General features: G+C 51.4%; 3 protein-coding genes across 3 annotated transcripts; all 3 read right to left on the reverse strand.

Annotated features, from left to right (window-relative positions):
• Positions 1-1,750: 1,750 nt before the first annotated feature.
• On the reverse strand, positions 1,751-3,368 carry LOC127770068 (uncharacterized). The gene is made up of 3 exons (XM_052295737.1): positions 2,999-3,368; positions 2,083-2,145; positions 1,751-1,946 (listed from the first exon to the last, which is right to left on the reverse strand). The coding sequence occupies exons 1-3, from the start codon at positions 3,104-3,106 to the stop codon at positions 1,803-1,805; spliced, it is 315 nt and encodes a 104-aa protein (XP_052151697.1). The 5' UTR covers positions 3,107-3,368; the 3' UTR covers positions 1,751-1,802.
• Positions 3,369-3,814: 446 nt separating this feature from the next.
• LOC127770067 (pectinesterase-like) lies at positions 3,815-5,530 on the reverse strand. Its single transcript, XM_052295736.1, has one exon. The coding sequence runs from the start codon at positions 5,522-5,524 to the stop codon at positions 3,818-3,820; it is 1,707 nt and encodes a 568-aa protein (XP_052151696.1). The 5' UTR covers positions 5,525-5,530; the 3' UTR covers positions 3,815-3,817.
• A 2,490-nt stretch (positions 5,531-8,020) lies between these two features.
• On the reverse strand, positions 8,021-14,583 carry LOC127770468 (ABC transporter B family member 19-like). The gene is made up of 10 exons (XM_052296198.1): positions 14,055-14,583; positions 13,884-13,938; positions 13,621-13,796; positions 13,329-13,529; positions 12,642-12,901; positions 12,227-12,543; positions 11,918-12,141; positions 10,913-11,738; positions 10,597-10,838; positions 8,021-9,420 (listed from the first exon to the last, which is right to left on the reverse strand). Exons 1-10 carry the CDS (start codon positions 14,322-14,324, stop codon positions 8,212-8,214), a joined length of 3,780 nt encoding a protein of 1,259 aa, XP_052152158.1. The 5' UTR covers positions 14,325-14,583; the 3' UTR covers positions 8,021-8,211.
• Between the last annotated feature and the right edge of the window lie 1,510 nt (positions 14,584-16,093).

Raw genomic sequence — 16,093 nt, forward strand, 5'->3', positions numbered from 1 at the left:
TATGGACACCTCCACATTGCGGGCTGCGCCATAGTGACATGGAAAAAAAAAAGTGACATATACTGTGATATACTACATCTATCTAACTCCATGACCACGCACGCGCGCAGGGAGGGCCAGGACAAAAGCGTACTAGCTGCGTAGGCGTGCATGACGCTACCGCGCTGCGCACCGTCGTCGTCACAGAGGAGCATAAAAAACGCTCTTGCACCGCGCGATCGACCAAGCGGCGGGCGACACGATCGAGGTGAGGGGATCGACTCGTTGATACCACCGGCCCAAGCCCAACTATAACTTTGACCGCGCGGGGCGCGCGGTTCAGTCGTCCCCCCTCTCTTATATGTACCTACTAATACTATACTTATGTATATATTACATATACACACGTATATACATATGTATATACGTGTGTATATATATTGGAATATATTTTTAATGCATAAAAAATATATACACATATACAAAGTTTATATACAATGTATACAAAGTTTATGTAGGATATATATAAACTTTATATACGATGTATACAAACTTTATATACATATGTATTAAAAAAATATATAAAAAATAAATTACAACACGTATATAAAGTTTGCATACGCGTATATAAACTTTGTATACGCGTATACAAACCTTACATACATACGAATATAAACTAGCTTGGTATACATACAAATACAAACTTTGTATTCATACATCTTTAAAAAAACCGAAAGAAAACAGAAGAGAAACCGAAAAAAAAGGAAAACCAAACTGAACAGTAACGTAAAAACTAAAAAAAAAAAAAGCAAACCGAACAGAAACGAAAAACACGAAAAAAAAAAACGGAAAACTCGCTCTGCCGCCTGGCGCGTCCGCCGCCCTCTCTCCGCGCGCGACACGTGTCCAGTCGCGCGCGTGGGGGAAGGGGCGCGTGCGACCGACCGCAGAATAGCCTTCTCTCGCGGCTCCTCTCCCAATGTCTGTACGTTATTGGGCCATTAACCGGCCCATGTAACCCCGAATTCTTCCCAAATCACGACGGATGAGGGGATGCGGCACGCTAGCGGCAGTACCGTTCCGGGGGTATGCCGCACTATTCCTTGATCCCATCCGTTTCACGATCAAAACGACGCTAGAATTCCGAGAAAATTCTAGGAGATCGGTAAATGAAGTGGAGAAATTCCGTACAAAAGTTTATGTGGACTTAAAAACGTGAGAACAATTGTGATGACTGCTCTTACCTTCTCAACCTCCCAGACTTCGGTCGATCGGCCAAAATTGTCGGTGAAGAGGCCGTCACTCAGACAGGGACAAGGCGGCAACAGACCCAGCCTCGTCACGAATTTGGCAGCGCGCGGTTGATCGGCAACCGGCGAACGGAAAACCGAAGCCGAAGAAAGAAAAGAAAAACGCAAGTCACGCGACGAGCCAAGCGGGCGCCGAGGCCTTCCTCCGCTACCGCCGCTGCGCCGCTCACGTCCGGACGCCAAGGCGCAGGCGTTGCACGCGTACGTGGTCCGTCCGCCGCGCCGCACCGCGCGTGAACTCTCCGCACAACGCACGAAGCAATGTCGCAACGTACACCTATCTCCGTGACCGCACATACGCAGGAGGCAGATGAGAGGCACGACGAACACGAGACCGGAATACGGGCGGCCAAAACAAGCAAACATGGTTTAACTTCTCTAAAGGAAACGGCTGGTGTTCAGCACACTAGACACGATTATTCTCAGGCACAGAGCGGGTAGAGGAGCTGGACGGCGCACGCACCGCAGGAGCAGGTAGGCTTCTCGACCCGACCGGCCGCGAGTCGATCTCGGTCAGTTGTTCGGAGGACGGGGTGCGGTCTTGGGCTCGCCGTCGCCGGCCTTGGGAGGGACGCTCACGGTCACGGCCTGATTGGTAGTAGGAGGAGTAGTAGCATTGCCCACCACAGGGCTCTGAACCACCTGCCCTATTAAACCCTGGTACAGTGCAACATCAGATAGGTAGCAGTCAGAAGCTGTGCTGCTATGATATGTTACGAGAGAATTTCTGTGCCGACAGTGCTCCCTGGAATCTGCAAGTAACGGATGTGTAGGAGTGATTACAGCTTATTACCTGGGTGAAAATCCTGAAAGCCTCTTCAGGGGAGTTGTTTCTCAGTATCTCCAGAGCCTCCCTCTGCAGTGGATGGGGGGGGGGGGGGGGGGGTCAAACTGTGGTAAGTGCACTTCAGAAGATACCAAGCAATCAATACTGCTGCTGAAAACGCGGTAAAGAAAAAACTACTAGGAGAACAAGGCCTAAAGGTCAATGTGGAAAGTATCCTCGTATATGATTCACTTCTTTTCAGTTAATTTGGTCCAGCTTATTTTCAATCTTAAGTGGAGTATCTTTTGTTATCTCTTCAAGGATGGCAAAATCCCTCTATTATTGATCACAAAGTACCAACTTGGAAATCCCACACCATATTTAGATTGTGATAAAATTTGGGGCCCATGTAACTTTGAGTTGTTTGTGGCATCTGCTTACTGTATCCTTTATTCAGATTTGCTATGTTGCCATATATGTTGTGTAAAATTGAAGTACCTATTGATTGGAACTATATAATGGTTAAGAACACTACTATTATACATATTAGTTTCCCTTTCGAGCATAGGAATCACACAATAATATTATAGGATTCTCATATGAACAGTTCAATTCCAGCGTCAGTATGGAAAAATCATCAGTTCCAAAGTGAAAGAACATTACTTCAACTAATCTAACTTGAGTAGAAAAAAAATATACGCTATGTGCTATCGCACTAGAAACTGAACGAGCACAAAAACGCAAAATGATTGTGCCTCATTTTTTTTTTAAAAAAAAAGGGTTCAAACAAAGAAAAGGCGCGAAAATTTGTTTGAAAAAAGGCGCGAAATCGACATGGTGGAACAAACACAAACCATATGTAGATGCTAAATCTGAACCTAGAAGCACGGCACAAAAACTACAAATTACAGGTAGTACATACTAAAACAGAGCATAGATATACCCTTGCACGGTCCATCTCCTCGCTGGAGAGAGTAGGCGCCTCCACAACCACATCGTCGGCGAGGTTAATCAAGTCATCAAAGGAGTCCTGCCTCTGGATTGAACCCATTCTTCTTCAGGAGATCAGAGGGACAACCTGATTGAAGTTTTGGAGAAGATGAACACTGAGCACACGGTGAGGGACACTGAGGTGGAGGCCCCTCCTTTTGTAGGAGGATGCAAGACGGTGCAAGGAGATGATGCATCCTGGGAAGTGTGACACTTGTCGTGTGAGTTGGCCGAAATTTCTACTGGTGTTCATAGCCGTTTGTAATTTTCTTGCATCCAGGGCGTCGTCACGCATTAGAGGATAGTTGAATGCCAGAGCGCATGATACTTAGCCACTTGGGTGAGGTGTAAATGCTAACTGCTAGCTAGCCTGCTTTGGAAGCTTGTTTTGAGTTTTGACTGTTTCTGATGAACGGATGGGTGAAGATTGCCAGCAACAAACGGGACATTTGAACAGCGCTTTTCCAACCAAGCCATTGTACAACAATCGTTTTGCAACATATACTTATACAGAAGAAATTCTCCAAGAAAATCTGTTCGAGAAAAAAGAAACCGGAAAGAGTTAAAAGCACAAATGTTAGCCCTGCCCCCCAGCGCATGCAGCACGCCCACCCTGATCAGGTGTCCTGCACGTCTCAGCCATCACACATATTTGGTACACACACGAACGTACGCATGCATGAATGTCACCTCGGATCCTCTCGTGCAAATCTCCCATGCACACGTCCATGCATCGATCCCACCCTTCACGCCATGTAGGGGGCTAGGGTCTTTAGACCTTGAAGCCGAGGAAGTGCGGCGTGCCGGTGAACTTGAGCCAGGTCCCGCCGTCGACGAACGGCCCGGCGGTGAACTGCTCGGCCTCCTTCTGGCCGATGACGCGGAACCCCTTCCAGTTGACGCGCTTGCTGGTGCCGGCGCCGGGGCCGCGGTTGTTGAACTCGGCGTAGTAGAGCGTGTTGAGCGCGAATTCGCCGTTCCATGGCATGTAGCCCTCCGGCTTGATGAAGTCGGCGATGGTGCTCTCCATGATGACGAGGCGGGAGTACTCCTTCCATGGGCGGCCGAGGTAGGAGGGGATCTTGAACCTGTCCGGGAAGAGCTTCTGGTCGGGCACGAGGCGGCAGTTCTGGATGACGAGGCCGGACTTCATGTTGGGGTCGGTGCGGCCGTGCGCCGTCACCGAGTTCTGCTGGTTGTCCATGGGGCGGCGGGTGATGATGAGGCAGTTCTGGAAGACGGCGGCGGAGTTGCCGAAGATGAAGTCGATGGTGCCGGAGATGACGCAGTTGCGGAAGAACTGGCGCCGGGCGTGCACGTACAGGGTGTCCTGGAACGCGTCGAACCGGCAGTTGTAGAAGGCCCCGAGGTCGCCGTTGATGCGCAGCGCCACCGCCTGGTGCCGCTCCGCGCCGGCGGTGTTGTGGAACCCCATGTTCTTGCAGATGAACCCGGCCGCCTCGACGGAGAAGGTGGCGGTCTTCATGGTGGTGATGCCGTCGGCGAAGCTCTTGCGGCCGGTGACGCGGCTGCGCTTGGGCCCGTCGCCGTACATGAAGATGTTCACCTTGTCCTTGGGGACCATGACGATCTCGTCGTACAGGCCGGCCTTCACGTAGATGACGTACCGGCCCTGGTGGCCCTTGGGCATGCTGTTCACGGCCTCCTGGATGGTCTTGAACTGGCCGCTGCCGTCCTGGGCCACCACCGCGTTGGGCTGCGGCCGGTTGCGGTCGCCGGAGGCGAGCAGCTTCCTGTCGGGCGCCTTCATCCACGACGGGAAGCCGCCCACCGTTTCCTGCTCCGCGATGAGGCTCCGGTGAATGGGATTCTCACCCTTGAACATGTCGAGGTCGAGCTTCTTGAAGATGGCGCCGAGGGTGTTGGTGATGGCGAGCGCGTTGCTGCTGAGCTCGCTGGCGTTGCGCAGCACACTGTGCATGTCGGCCTTGAGCTTCTCGTCGGCGAACCCGTCGGCGCAGGTGTCCATGAATGTCATGACGCCGGTGAGCCAGTGCTCGAGGTCGTCGGAGCGGCTGAACAGCACCTTGACGTCGCCGCCGGCCATCTCGACCATGCCCCTGAGGTCGTCCACGGAGTCCTCCAGGAGGGCCTTGCAGTCCTCGCGCGCGCTCTCCGTCATGCTGTCGCTCGTCTTGGCTTCGCCGATCGCCTTCGACTTCTCCACCGCCGACTTGATCGACTCGAGCGCCGACTTGGCGACGGTAGAGAACACCTCCTTGGGGTTCTCGGTGCCACTGGTGGCCGTGGTGAGCGTCTTCTCGCACGACTCCTTGTACAGCGTGGGCGCGCACAGGGACTCGACGGACTTGCCGGAGGTGGCGAGGTTGGCCTCCCCCGGGACGGTGAAGTTGTCCCCGGCCTTGTTGCCGGAGCGGGTGACGGTGGCGACCACGCCGACGACGACCGCGACGACGAGGATCGCGCCCACGCCCCCGAGGAGAAACTTCTGCGCCATCTTGGCCCGCAAGGTTGGAGTGGAACCGCAGGGACGCTCAATTTATAGGGTGGTCGACTCGAGAATGGCCGTGCATGCAGTTTGGCTACGCACGTACGGGCGTGGATGGTTTGACCGTTGTTGTGGTCTATCGTGTTCTGTGGTTATCATTTGACGTACAGAAGAGCAGTGTCTATTTCTGGTCTTTGGCCTGGTCAATGCATTGTTATCTTTGTTTTGCAATTGACCATTGTCAGGCTCTTTTCTAACAAGGAAATCTTAAAGACCTAATTCAGGGACTAAGATCTTGCATCCTGTTGGGTCGCGTGGCGTCCTAGAAATTAGGCAAAGCCCTCTCCAAAAACTGCCACGTGTCCAAGGAGATACAGTGTACTATATCCCGTGAATGCTCTACGAGGGAAGAAAATCAAGTATATTAGCTGGCCCCTGAATTCTCTAAAAAAGTAAAGAGGTTACCTTAGAGAAGATGAAGAGGTAACTTTTGTATACTCAAGAAAGGTGACCATTTAGTATCCCATCCAAACATAGGGCAGTAAAAAAGGAGAAGGTCACTACTCCTACTCAACATGCACGTCAATTAATCCCCAGCTAACGATATCTCCATCGCTCGGTTAGATTCACCATCAGCACCATCGCTATCTATTTCTCGCCCAAATCCATCAGCCATCGTCATCCACTTCCACCACCGGTGCTATCGCTTGCCCAAATCCGCCGTCGCCACCATTGCCATCGTTGTCATCTATCACCACTGCTGCTCTAATCCACCGCCAACTCCACCAGCAGCTCGCGCCTTCCTCCATCGTGTCGCCGCACCAGTGCTGGTGCCCACCTTTGTTGTCCTCAAGTCGTGAACTTTCAGATGGGCAAAGCAAGATATGTTCATTTTTCCTCAATTCTCTCAGATCCAAACTCTTCTCTCCTCTTCCGTTCTCTTCTCACGTAATAGTGAAAATCGTTCCCCTTCTAATCCTCTATTTTGTTAAGCTACTTAATCATTTGGATGGATTTCTTTAAAAAGTATGTGAGTTGTCAAATGTGAATATTCATAGTAAATAAGTGCGGTCTCTTTAGATAATCATTTTGAGCATATAGCATATATGATTCATAATTTAAAATTCACAACTTCCTATAGTTTTTTTAGTAATTCAACATACAAGAATTATTTATTGGTAAACAGGAAGGTGGGAAGACAATGGAAAATAATATAAAGGAAACATCAAAACAATAAGGCCAATTTAAGGAAGTTAAATGCCATTAATAAATAATATGTAAAATTATTACTTATAAATATACAATGCATTTACTCCCTCCGTTTTAAAATATAGGGCGCAACTACTTTTTAAAGGTGTTTCATAATATAAGGCGTGCATGGATGCATGACAATTAATAGCAAATTCTCTCACCTAGATTATTAATTTTTAAATCAAGATGCTTAATTCTATTGGGTGCATGTATAATATTAGTTGGGATTATTCAAACAAAGAGGTGATAATAATTATTTCTTGGTCTTTGGGTCTAAGGTGGTTGTGCCTTATATTTTGGAATGGAGGGAGTACTAATCACCAATAATTATGTTATGCTGGGTGCGTTGTGTATTTATATATGATACACTACAATCAAATAGGATATAATATGCATCATTTATACCAGGGCAATGCAACGATGGAAATCAACTAAATAGGAATATAAATTGACGTCCCAAGATCTTGGTACAACACCCTTGTGAAAATCCAATGTTCCTGTGAAGGAGTGATCTCTGGGCGGGTGTCAAGTGTGTATATATTGGTCAAAATGACCCTTCATAGGGAGTCAAATTGCATTGGTTTCAATAGTTCAGTGAGTCGTCCTATTCGGTTTTGTAGTGAGGGTCATATATTAGATTCGGGTCACTTTTAAGGGAGTCAATGTGGACTTATTCCCTTTTTAAAAGATTTTGCCCAGGATTGTCTAGTCTTGGAATTACAGGTGCAGGCCACATCATTCATCCACCTTTCATGGACTGGCGCGGGCAAGCGCCGATGTCTGGAGCAGGATCAGTTGGAAAAATCATAGGCAAATTACTACCGGTCAGAATCTGGAGAAAAACAAAAACAGAATGGTTCCGCTTACTCACAACTCAGAGTTATGGGCTGTACTATCTATGAAGGCCCAGGTATCACCTCACGTCCTCATCCTCGGCCGCGGGCCCACAGCCTCTCGAAGCCTTGAACTTGCCTTGCTCAATTGGAGATCAGAGAGAGATGGCGGCGGCGAGCCGGCGACCGGTGGCCGCAGATCTGACAGGGTCCCAATCATCGGCGAGGGCGCGAGGCCTCGGTGCCGCTCCTCCTCAACTGCCCCGTATTTGGAGGTGAAGCTTATCCTTCTTGATTTCATGTTTTAGCTTCATCTAGTGTAGTTCGTCTCTGATCCGTGGACGGATCGACGCAAAGCGTTGTTGCCAATTCTCGTCAGTTTGTAGTGGCGAGGAAATCAAACATGGGAAAAAAACCGGGATTCTTGTGAACATCTAAAATTGCCAGAGCCGCCATTAGTGCCAAAACACATCCGGCATAATCCTGATCGGTTACAGGAAGAAGAAAACAGTTGTACCCAAGCACATCATCTGACCACCCGCACAGCACCATGACGATTACTGGCCTCGCCCACTTCTGTACACCCGGAACCTAGGCCCTGAACTGATACGATCAGCCGTGGTGTAGCTGCAGCTGCAGCAGCCGCGAGTAGGCGCCGTCGGGCCGCGACACGAGCTCGCCGTGGCTGCCCTGCTCGACGACGCGCCCGTCCTGCACCACGGCGATCGAGTCGACGCCGCGGATGGTCGACAGCCGGTGCGCCACCAGCACCGCGGTCCGGCCCTTCATGATCCGCTCGAGCGCCTCCTGCAGCACGCACTCGGACTCCGCGTCCAGCGCGCTCGTCGCCTCGTCGAGGAGGAGCACGGCGGGGTCCTTGAGCACGGCGCGCGCGATGGCGATCCGCTGCTTCTGCCCGCCCGAGAGCTGCACCCCGCGCTCGCCGACGGGGGTCTTGTAGCCCTCCGGGAGCGCGCTGACGAAGCCGTGCATGTTGGCCACCTTGGCGGCCTCGATCACCTCCTCCTCCGTCGCGCCGTCCTTGCCGTAGGCGATGTTCTCAAAGATGCTGGTGGCGAACAGCACGGGCTCCTGCTGCACCAGGCCGATCTTGAGACGCAGCGACCTCACGTTCAGCCGCCGGATGTCCTTGCCGTCGATCATGACCTTCCCGGCGAGAGGGTCGTAGAAACGCTCGATGAGAGCGATGACGGTGCTCTTCCCTGACCCGCTCGCTCCGACGAGCGCCTGACTCTGCCCAGCTCGGATCCTGAGGCTGAAATCCTTGAAGACCATGACGTCAGGGCGCGACGGGTAGGCGAAGTCGACGTGCCGGAAGTCGATGTCGCCACGGACGGACTCGACGGGCTCGGTTTCCGGCTCATCCGGGTCAATGCGCGTCCTGTAGTTGAGGATGGCAAAGACGGACCGGATGGACTCGCCGCCACGCACGATCTCCGGAGCGAGGCTGACGGTCTCGGCGACGGTGTTCGCCGTGATGACGAGCACGACGAAGACCTTGATGACCTTGGAGAAGGTGGACACGTGGTGTCGGACGAGGTGCGCGCCGTACCAGAGGATGAGCGCCTCGGAGGCGTACAGCGACAGCTGCGACAGGCCGAAGAGCGCGCCGGAGATCTGGCTCCGGCGGAGGCTGTGCATCTGCGGGACGCGCAGCTCGGTGCAGAAGAGGGACAGGACCTTGTCCTGCGCGTTGAACGCAGCCACGGTGCGGATGTTGCTGACGCCCTCCCCGGCGATCATGCTCGTCTTGGCGTGCGCCTTGGCCGTGTCGCCGGCGAAGCCCTTCATGGACAGTTGCTGCAACCACACAAGCAGTCATCAGTCATCACAGTATCGGCCAGTCTCGTTCGTCATGCACAGAGAGACAGACTCCTCCTACCTCACGTACCCATCATTTCACAGTGCAAAGCGTAAATACACGTGACCTATTGCAACGAGTTAAAGTCGCCAGTGATGGCAGTTACAGTTTTCGGAAGACCTTGCAGGCTTGCAGCCCATGGCCAAGTGACAGAGAGAATGGGGTTCGTTCATGCACCACGCAATCCTTTACGAATCGCCAGAGGGACATCATTGCACGCAAGGAATCATGAGGGGCTCTGCAATGCAGCTGGAACACGATCAAAAAATATATGGCTTGGCATGGCATTCTGGGGCGACACTGTCCTCGCGGAACGTACGCCACGCCATGCGACCACGGCAACACGACACTGCCTGCCTGCCCTGCAACTGCAAGATCGCCATGTGCGGCACTGCAGATTGCGAAGCCCCAGATTCCCGTGCACAAGGCGGCCGTGCAACGCAGACAGTGTCGCGAACAACGGGACCACCAGGGGGACGAGCGGCAAGAAACCAAAAACAACCCTACCACTGGGGGCAGCTAATGAGCAGCAGGAAAGAAAGACGACAGATTGGGGCAGTTGGCCATGCTATTGCTTTGCTTCCTCCCAGTCTCAGAAACACGAAAGCCATTAGGCATCAGAGGAACGGAGGAAGCAAGCATCTGTTGCGATAAATAGCGCACGTCCTGGAGCTTTACTTGCCGTTGTTAACGCCGAGTTCTATGATTAGCACGGCCGCTTTGCCTTTGCAGAGAGGAGGCCAAGGAGCATCTTGGCAGGGTTGCACATGCCGCGCACAGTAATTTATGGCAGCTGCGGCGGCAGAAGCAGTGGCAGTGGCATGGGCCACGGATCCTACCATAGCAATGCTGATGGATTTAATCTGGCATCCTATCTCCGGAGGGAGTAATTGAGCAGCAAACGGTTGTCTGCGCCGAAAACGGCGTCGCAACGGTGCAGTGAGCTCAGTTAGTTCGTCGTGCAAAGTACTATTCGGTTTAATGTGAAAGGGTAATTCTCCTATTCCACCAAAGATTCCTAGCCCGTTGTCTAATCCAGGTTAGAACGTAAAAGGCACATAATAGAATGACACCTCCATGTTAACGAAAATATTGTGAGTTGAGAGTTGTTTTACCTGGGCAAAGTTGGCAAGGACAAGGAGAGGGAAGGTGACAAGAATGAGGACGGCCACCCGCCATTCGATGATGAAGCCCACAACGAAGGACACGAGAAGTGAGGTCATGTTCTGCAGGATGACTGATATCCGTTCTGCTATGGCCGACTTCACATCGGCTGCGTCTGTGGAAAGGCGTGCCGCCACGAGGCTTGAATTGTTCTCCTCTTGATCAAACCACCCCACATCATTCCTCAAGATAGCTGAAAATAGTCTCTGATCAAACAATGCAACTGGTGAAATTTGAACAGTTTAAGAGCAACCTATCGATTCATACCAGCAAGCATCATCCTCCGCACCCTGGTGGTCAGATTTTCGCCCATGATGCTGAAGAAGTAATGTTGAACGAGGTACGCGACAACCGCATATAACCCAGTTCCAATGTAGATAAACACATACTCCCTAGTCTTCCTCTCCATTGCATTCGGGTCCCGGAAATAGAACACTTCAATCATGTTGCTCATCACAATAGCAAATGTAGGGCCGATGAAGCCAGATAGGATGGACCCGATGGCTCCCAGTATGGTATAGGGCCACTCGGGTGCATTTAGCTTAAGGAGTTTGAAAAAATAACCCTTAGGTGCTGGGTACTTCCGGTCATTGTCGGCATTGGAAACCATTTCAATACGGCCATCTGCACCAGTGCTGTATGAGTAGCTCAAGTTCCTCAAGCTCCCCGACCTAAGGCTCAATGACCGAGTGGACAGCGAATTGCTCAAGCGGGATGACCGGGACTTGCGGGTGGATGGGCCACGGAAGTCACGGTTTCTGGCCATCTCCTGGAATCTAATGAGAGCAGCATAAGCTCCTGAGCTTCCTTTCGCAAGGAGCTCGTCATGGGTACCGGTCTCAACAACCTGCCCTTGCTGGATCACAGCAATCATGTCAACGCACCGTATAGTTGACAGCCTATGCGCAACCACGACAGTTGTCCTACCGACCATCAGGCGGTCAAGGGCTTCTTGAACAATATTCTCCGAACCAGCATCAAGTGCACTAGTCGCCTCATCTAAGAGAAGGATCTTCGGGTTCTTTAGCATTGCACGAGCAATGGCAATACGTTGCTTCTGACCGCCAGAGAGTTGAAGTCCTCTCTCCCCGACCTGTGTTATAAATATAGTGGATTAATCATTGGATGGAGCAAATTTGTATATGCAAAGTTGCAAGATCAATATAGTAATGCAATAGTTAGCCAAACCAGAAGAAAATTGTACTGCTAACCAAAATATCAGTCTTTAAGTAGTACAAATATCATTGACATACCAACAGACAAAGAACCCACCTGAGTGTTATAGCCATTAGGAAGAAGAGCAATGAAGCTATGGGCATTGGCAGATGTAGCCGCAGCCTCAACCTCAGCCATTGTGGCATCAGGCTTGCCGTAAAGAATATTTTCAAGAATGGTGGTAGCAAAGAGTGCAGGTTCTTGATTCACCAAACCAATCTGATCTCTCAGCCACTTCAATTGTAGTGTCTTGATGTCCACATTGTCCAGCAAAACTTGACCTGCAAAAAATAGCAATCAGCAATTAACCAAATGGTTGGGATAACAATCAACATCAGGTGTGCCGTGTGGATTTCATCTGCTTACCCTGATTAGGATCGTAAAATCTTTCAATCAGAGCCACAACTGTACTCTTTCCAGACCCACTACCTCCAACAACAGCTGCAGTTTTACCGGCAGGAAAGAAGAGGGAAAAGTCACGGAATATCATGACATCCGGACGGGACGGATAACTAAAGGCCACTTCCTTAAATTCTATGTTGCCATGGACTTCATCCAGGCACCTTCCATCTGCTGGGTCCTGAACAATTGTCGGCCTCTGCCTTATCACCTCCAACAGCTTGTATCCGGCAATCTTTCCTTTACTGAAAGCGCCTAGATTCGAGAACGATTGTCCCAAACTCCTGAAATCATCAGATCCACATACACATATCAATCATATATTTTTATCGGAAACATTAAAGGTACAGAATTGTACAGAAAATGAAAGTTCAGTACTCACAGGCCGCCGACAATTGCAGAGAAAATCGCGGTGAATGCCTTTCCACCATCGGTCTGGCCATTCCGGATGAACACTCCTGCGTACCAGAACACCAGCGCCCAGGACATGCAGGCGATACCGTAAGTGCAGCCAATGCCAAGACCCTTGGCCATCCCTGCTTTGTACCCCAGCTTCAATGTGTTCTGAATCGCCTCCGAGTACGAGTTGAGGGCCTTGGACTCCCCCACATAGGAATACACTGTCCTGACTTGGGCAATCGCCTGTTCAACAGTCACACTTGATCATCAAAATTACTCGTATATTTGCACAATAAAGGAGAAAGATATCATTTTATCCTACATTTATGGTTGACATTGAAAAAAGTACATGGGTAACGAGACCTATCTATCAAGAAACCTATATTTTTCCTGTTCTTGAGGAGGTACCATGTTAATCACTCATCAAGAAAAGGGCAAAACGACATCAAACAAGAAATCATCTTATCCAAAAGGTTGATTGGATCTAACAAGAAGCTAAAAGGAATACAAAATGGCATCATTTTGATAGCATGTGCTACACTTTGACCGGCACGGGCTACGGGGCTAGACCGCTAGAGCCCACTGCTCCTCTTCCCCACGCCTTGTGAGGCTCTTGGTTTCCCTGAATGAAAATGGGTATCCAGAAACAGTAGGATGAGAGTGATGCTACCTGCTCGGCTATGATTCCGGCGTTGGCGTAGGAGTCCCGGCTCTTGGACGTGAGGCCGGTGAGCGTGTAGGCGTACAGCCCGCCGGCGAAGGCGATGCCCGGGATGACGGCGATGCTGAGCAGCGCGAGCCGCCAGGCGGAGACGAACCCGACGACGAGACCCGCCAGGAACGTCGATAGGTAGTGGATGAAGTTGCCGACCTGCACCGACGAACCGTCCCAATCAGGTCATTGGCCACGCCCGGGAGGTGGCCGGAGCCCAAGAGAGCGACGAGTTTAAGAAGCTGGTCACCTTCTCGCCGATGGCGTCCTGGACAAGGAGCGTGTCCGTGGAGACGCTGAAGACGACGTCGCCGGTGCGCGCGTCGGTGTCGAAGAACCCCACGTCCTGCCGCAGCACGGCCTCCAGGTATCGCCGCCGCAGCGCGCCCACCTGGCGCTCCCCGGTGTACATCCAGCAAGCGATCTCTGCACATAAGGACACACGCGGTGAGTGAGGCCGGCCACATTAACGACATCACTGGCAAGAACGCGCGAGCAGCAGGGGAAACCCACCAAGGTAAGACGAGGCGCACACCACGAGGCCGAGGTAGACGAAGTAGAGCGAGTACTGGAACGAGCAAACAAAAGGCCACGGGATTAAGCGTCAATGGCGAGAGCACGGAATGGCACAGGAGGAAAGACGAGAGCTATCAAGCAGCGGGACATGGGACGCAGGATACGTGCCTTGGACACCTCGTCGGTCATCCGGCGGAGGCTGTGCTGGTTCTTGCCGAAGCCATTGATGAGCTCGCCGAAGAGGAGGAAGAACACCGGCATGGCGGCGCCGTGCACCACCGCCCCGGCGCTCCCGGCCGCCATGAGCAGCCAGTCGAGCGGGTCCGCGAACCCGAACAGCTCATGGAACGCCACGCTCTGGTCCACCCTCTTCTTCACCGCCTCGCATCCCCCTCCGCCACCGCCGCCGCCGCCGCAGCTCCCTGACTCATCCGCCATCGCCGCCACGCACGCTCACCTCTCCTCTCGCTCTCTCTTCCTCTCCCCCTCTCCCGAGCCACAGGATCACCTCACGGCCTTGGCATTGGATCTCTCAGCTCACCCAAACGCAGCCTCTCCCAAGCCGCCGCTTCTCTCCCTGTCGCGCTCCGGCTGCTCCCTCCTCGTCTTATACTGAGAGAGCGGCTATTCCAGTGTGCGCAACGCAAGCAGCGCAACTGCGGATTATTTTGGTTGGGTGTGCTTAACCAAACTGCATTTCTCGGGGAGAGGGAAGCATAGGAGTTGGAGACGGAGAGGATCAGGTCACCGGATGTGAGCCTAGGCTACGCCGTGCGCCACGCCATTGACGCCGCACGGCTAAGCAGGGGTCCGATGCAGTTTTCAGTGCGGTGATTTTGGGAAAATCACCGCACGGTGACCGTACGCCGCACGGGAGGGCTGCGAAGGTTTTTGTATTTGTGGCTGCCACTGGACGGTGGGGCTCGCATGTCAGAACTCCTGATCGTATACGTTACGCGCGAGTGAGACGAGCGCAACGTACAGTACAACCGCTGGACGTACAGTACGTGTGTAGGGTCTAGCAGCCATGTATGGTAATGGTACGTGTACGAATACACGCCAGCGTATTCCGTGAATGTACGTGACACCGTGACACGGGTTTTGCAATCGATTTTACTTTTCTCCCCTTTCGATTGCAGTATACTACTACTGGACTTGGGTCGAGAAAAAAAAGAGTTAATTGCATATTGGACTGGCTTTCTTTACTATGTTCGCAGCTTGGACTAGGAACAAGCTATTATTTTTACTTTGGGCTAGTAATTTTTACAAAATGTTACACTTAGGACCTAGTGTTCTTCTTCCAGCTCTGCTTCCTCACTCTCTCTACCTTCAATTTGAGATTCACATACCTGGCTAGTTGGTTTTAGTAGAGATAGAGCTCAAGCTCCACCAGTACAGTCATGCTCGAGCTCTACTCAGCCAGTCAGCCTTCGCTGCCCCTGCCACATTCATTCGTGCTCAAGATTTAATGTGCAACCTTGATTAAGTACCCTAGCTCCAATTAAGCTAGTGCTGCCATGGATGAACTTGGGCTAGAATGTGACCTATTGACTAGTTGGTGGAGTATAAGTGTGGAGTGATAACATATGGTGTTAGAATTTTTCACTGTGCCACCGTGATTCATTGGCTATGTGCTTGAGCTCAAGCTGGAGCTCTGCGCGTGTGCCGTGTTGAGCTCAAGACGGAGACTACCACACACTCAAGCTCAGGCGCTGACGTAGGTCAAGCACGTAGATGGAACCTGAGAAAATGTGGTGAGCTCGAACCAAAACAGGGAAGAGAAGAGAAGAGGGGGAGATCTAGAGGAAGAACAAGACTGGTTCAATATGAAAATTTTTGCAAACATTTCTGATTCAAACTGAAAAGAATGTCCTACGATGCAATTTTCTCAAAAAAAAAATAGAAATGTTATTTACTGGAGGTAAAAAACAAAAGAGCCCCAGTCTGAGACCGCACCCACCGAAAAGTTACCCGCTACCCCTTGGCAGGAACTGGGGACCACGCCTTGGGAGCGCAGAGAAGGTGGGACCCGCAGGCGTGGGCAACAGCTTCGAGAGTGTGGCAAAGGATTTTTATTCATGTGCATCGGCCTGAGACAGAAACAGTTTCGGTTAATGCTGTTCTAAATTGATATGCTAGCTCTCCCGCCAAAATACTAAATACTCCTACTGATGCCTTTGTACTATAAAAATCAAGAAGAAAATTCC

Source organism: Oryza glaberrima, chromosome 4 (assembly GCF_000147395.1).
Source record: "Oryza glaberrima chromosome 4, OglaRS2, whole genome shotgun sequence".
Classification (NCBI taxonomy): Eukaryota; Viridiplantae; Streptophyta; class Magnoliopsida; order Poales; family Poaceae; genus Oryza; species Oryza glaberrima.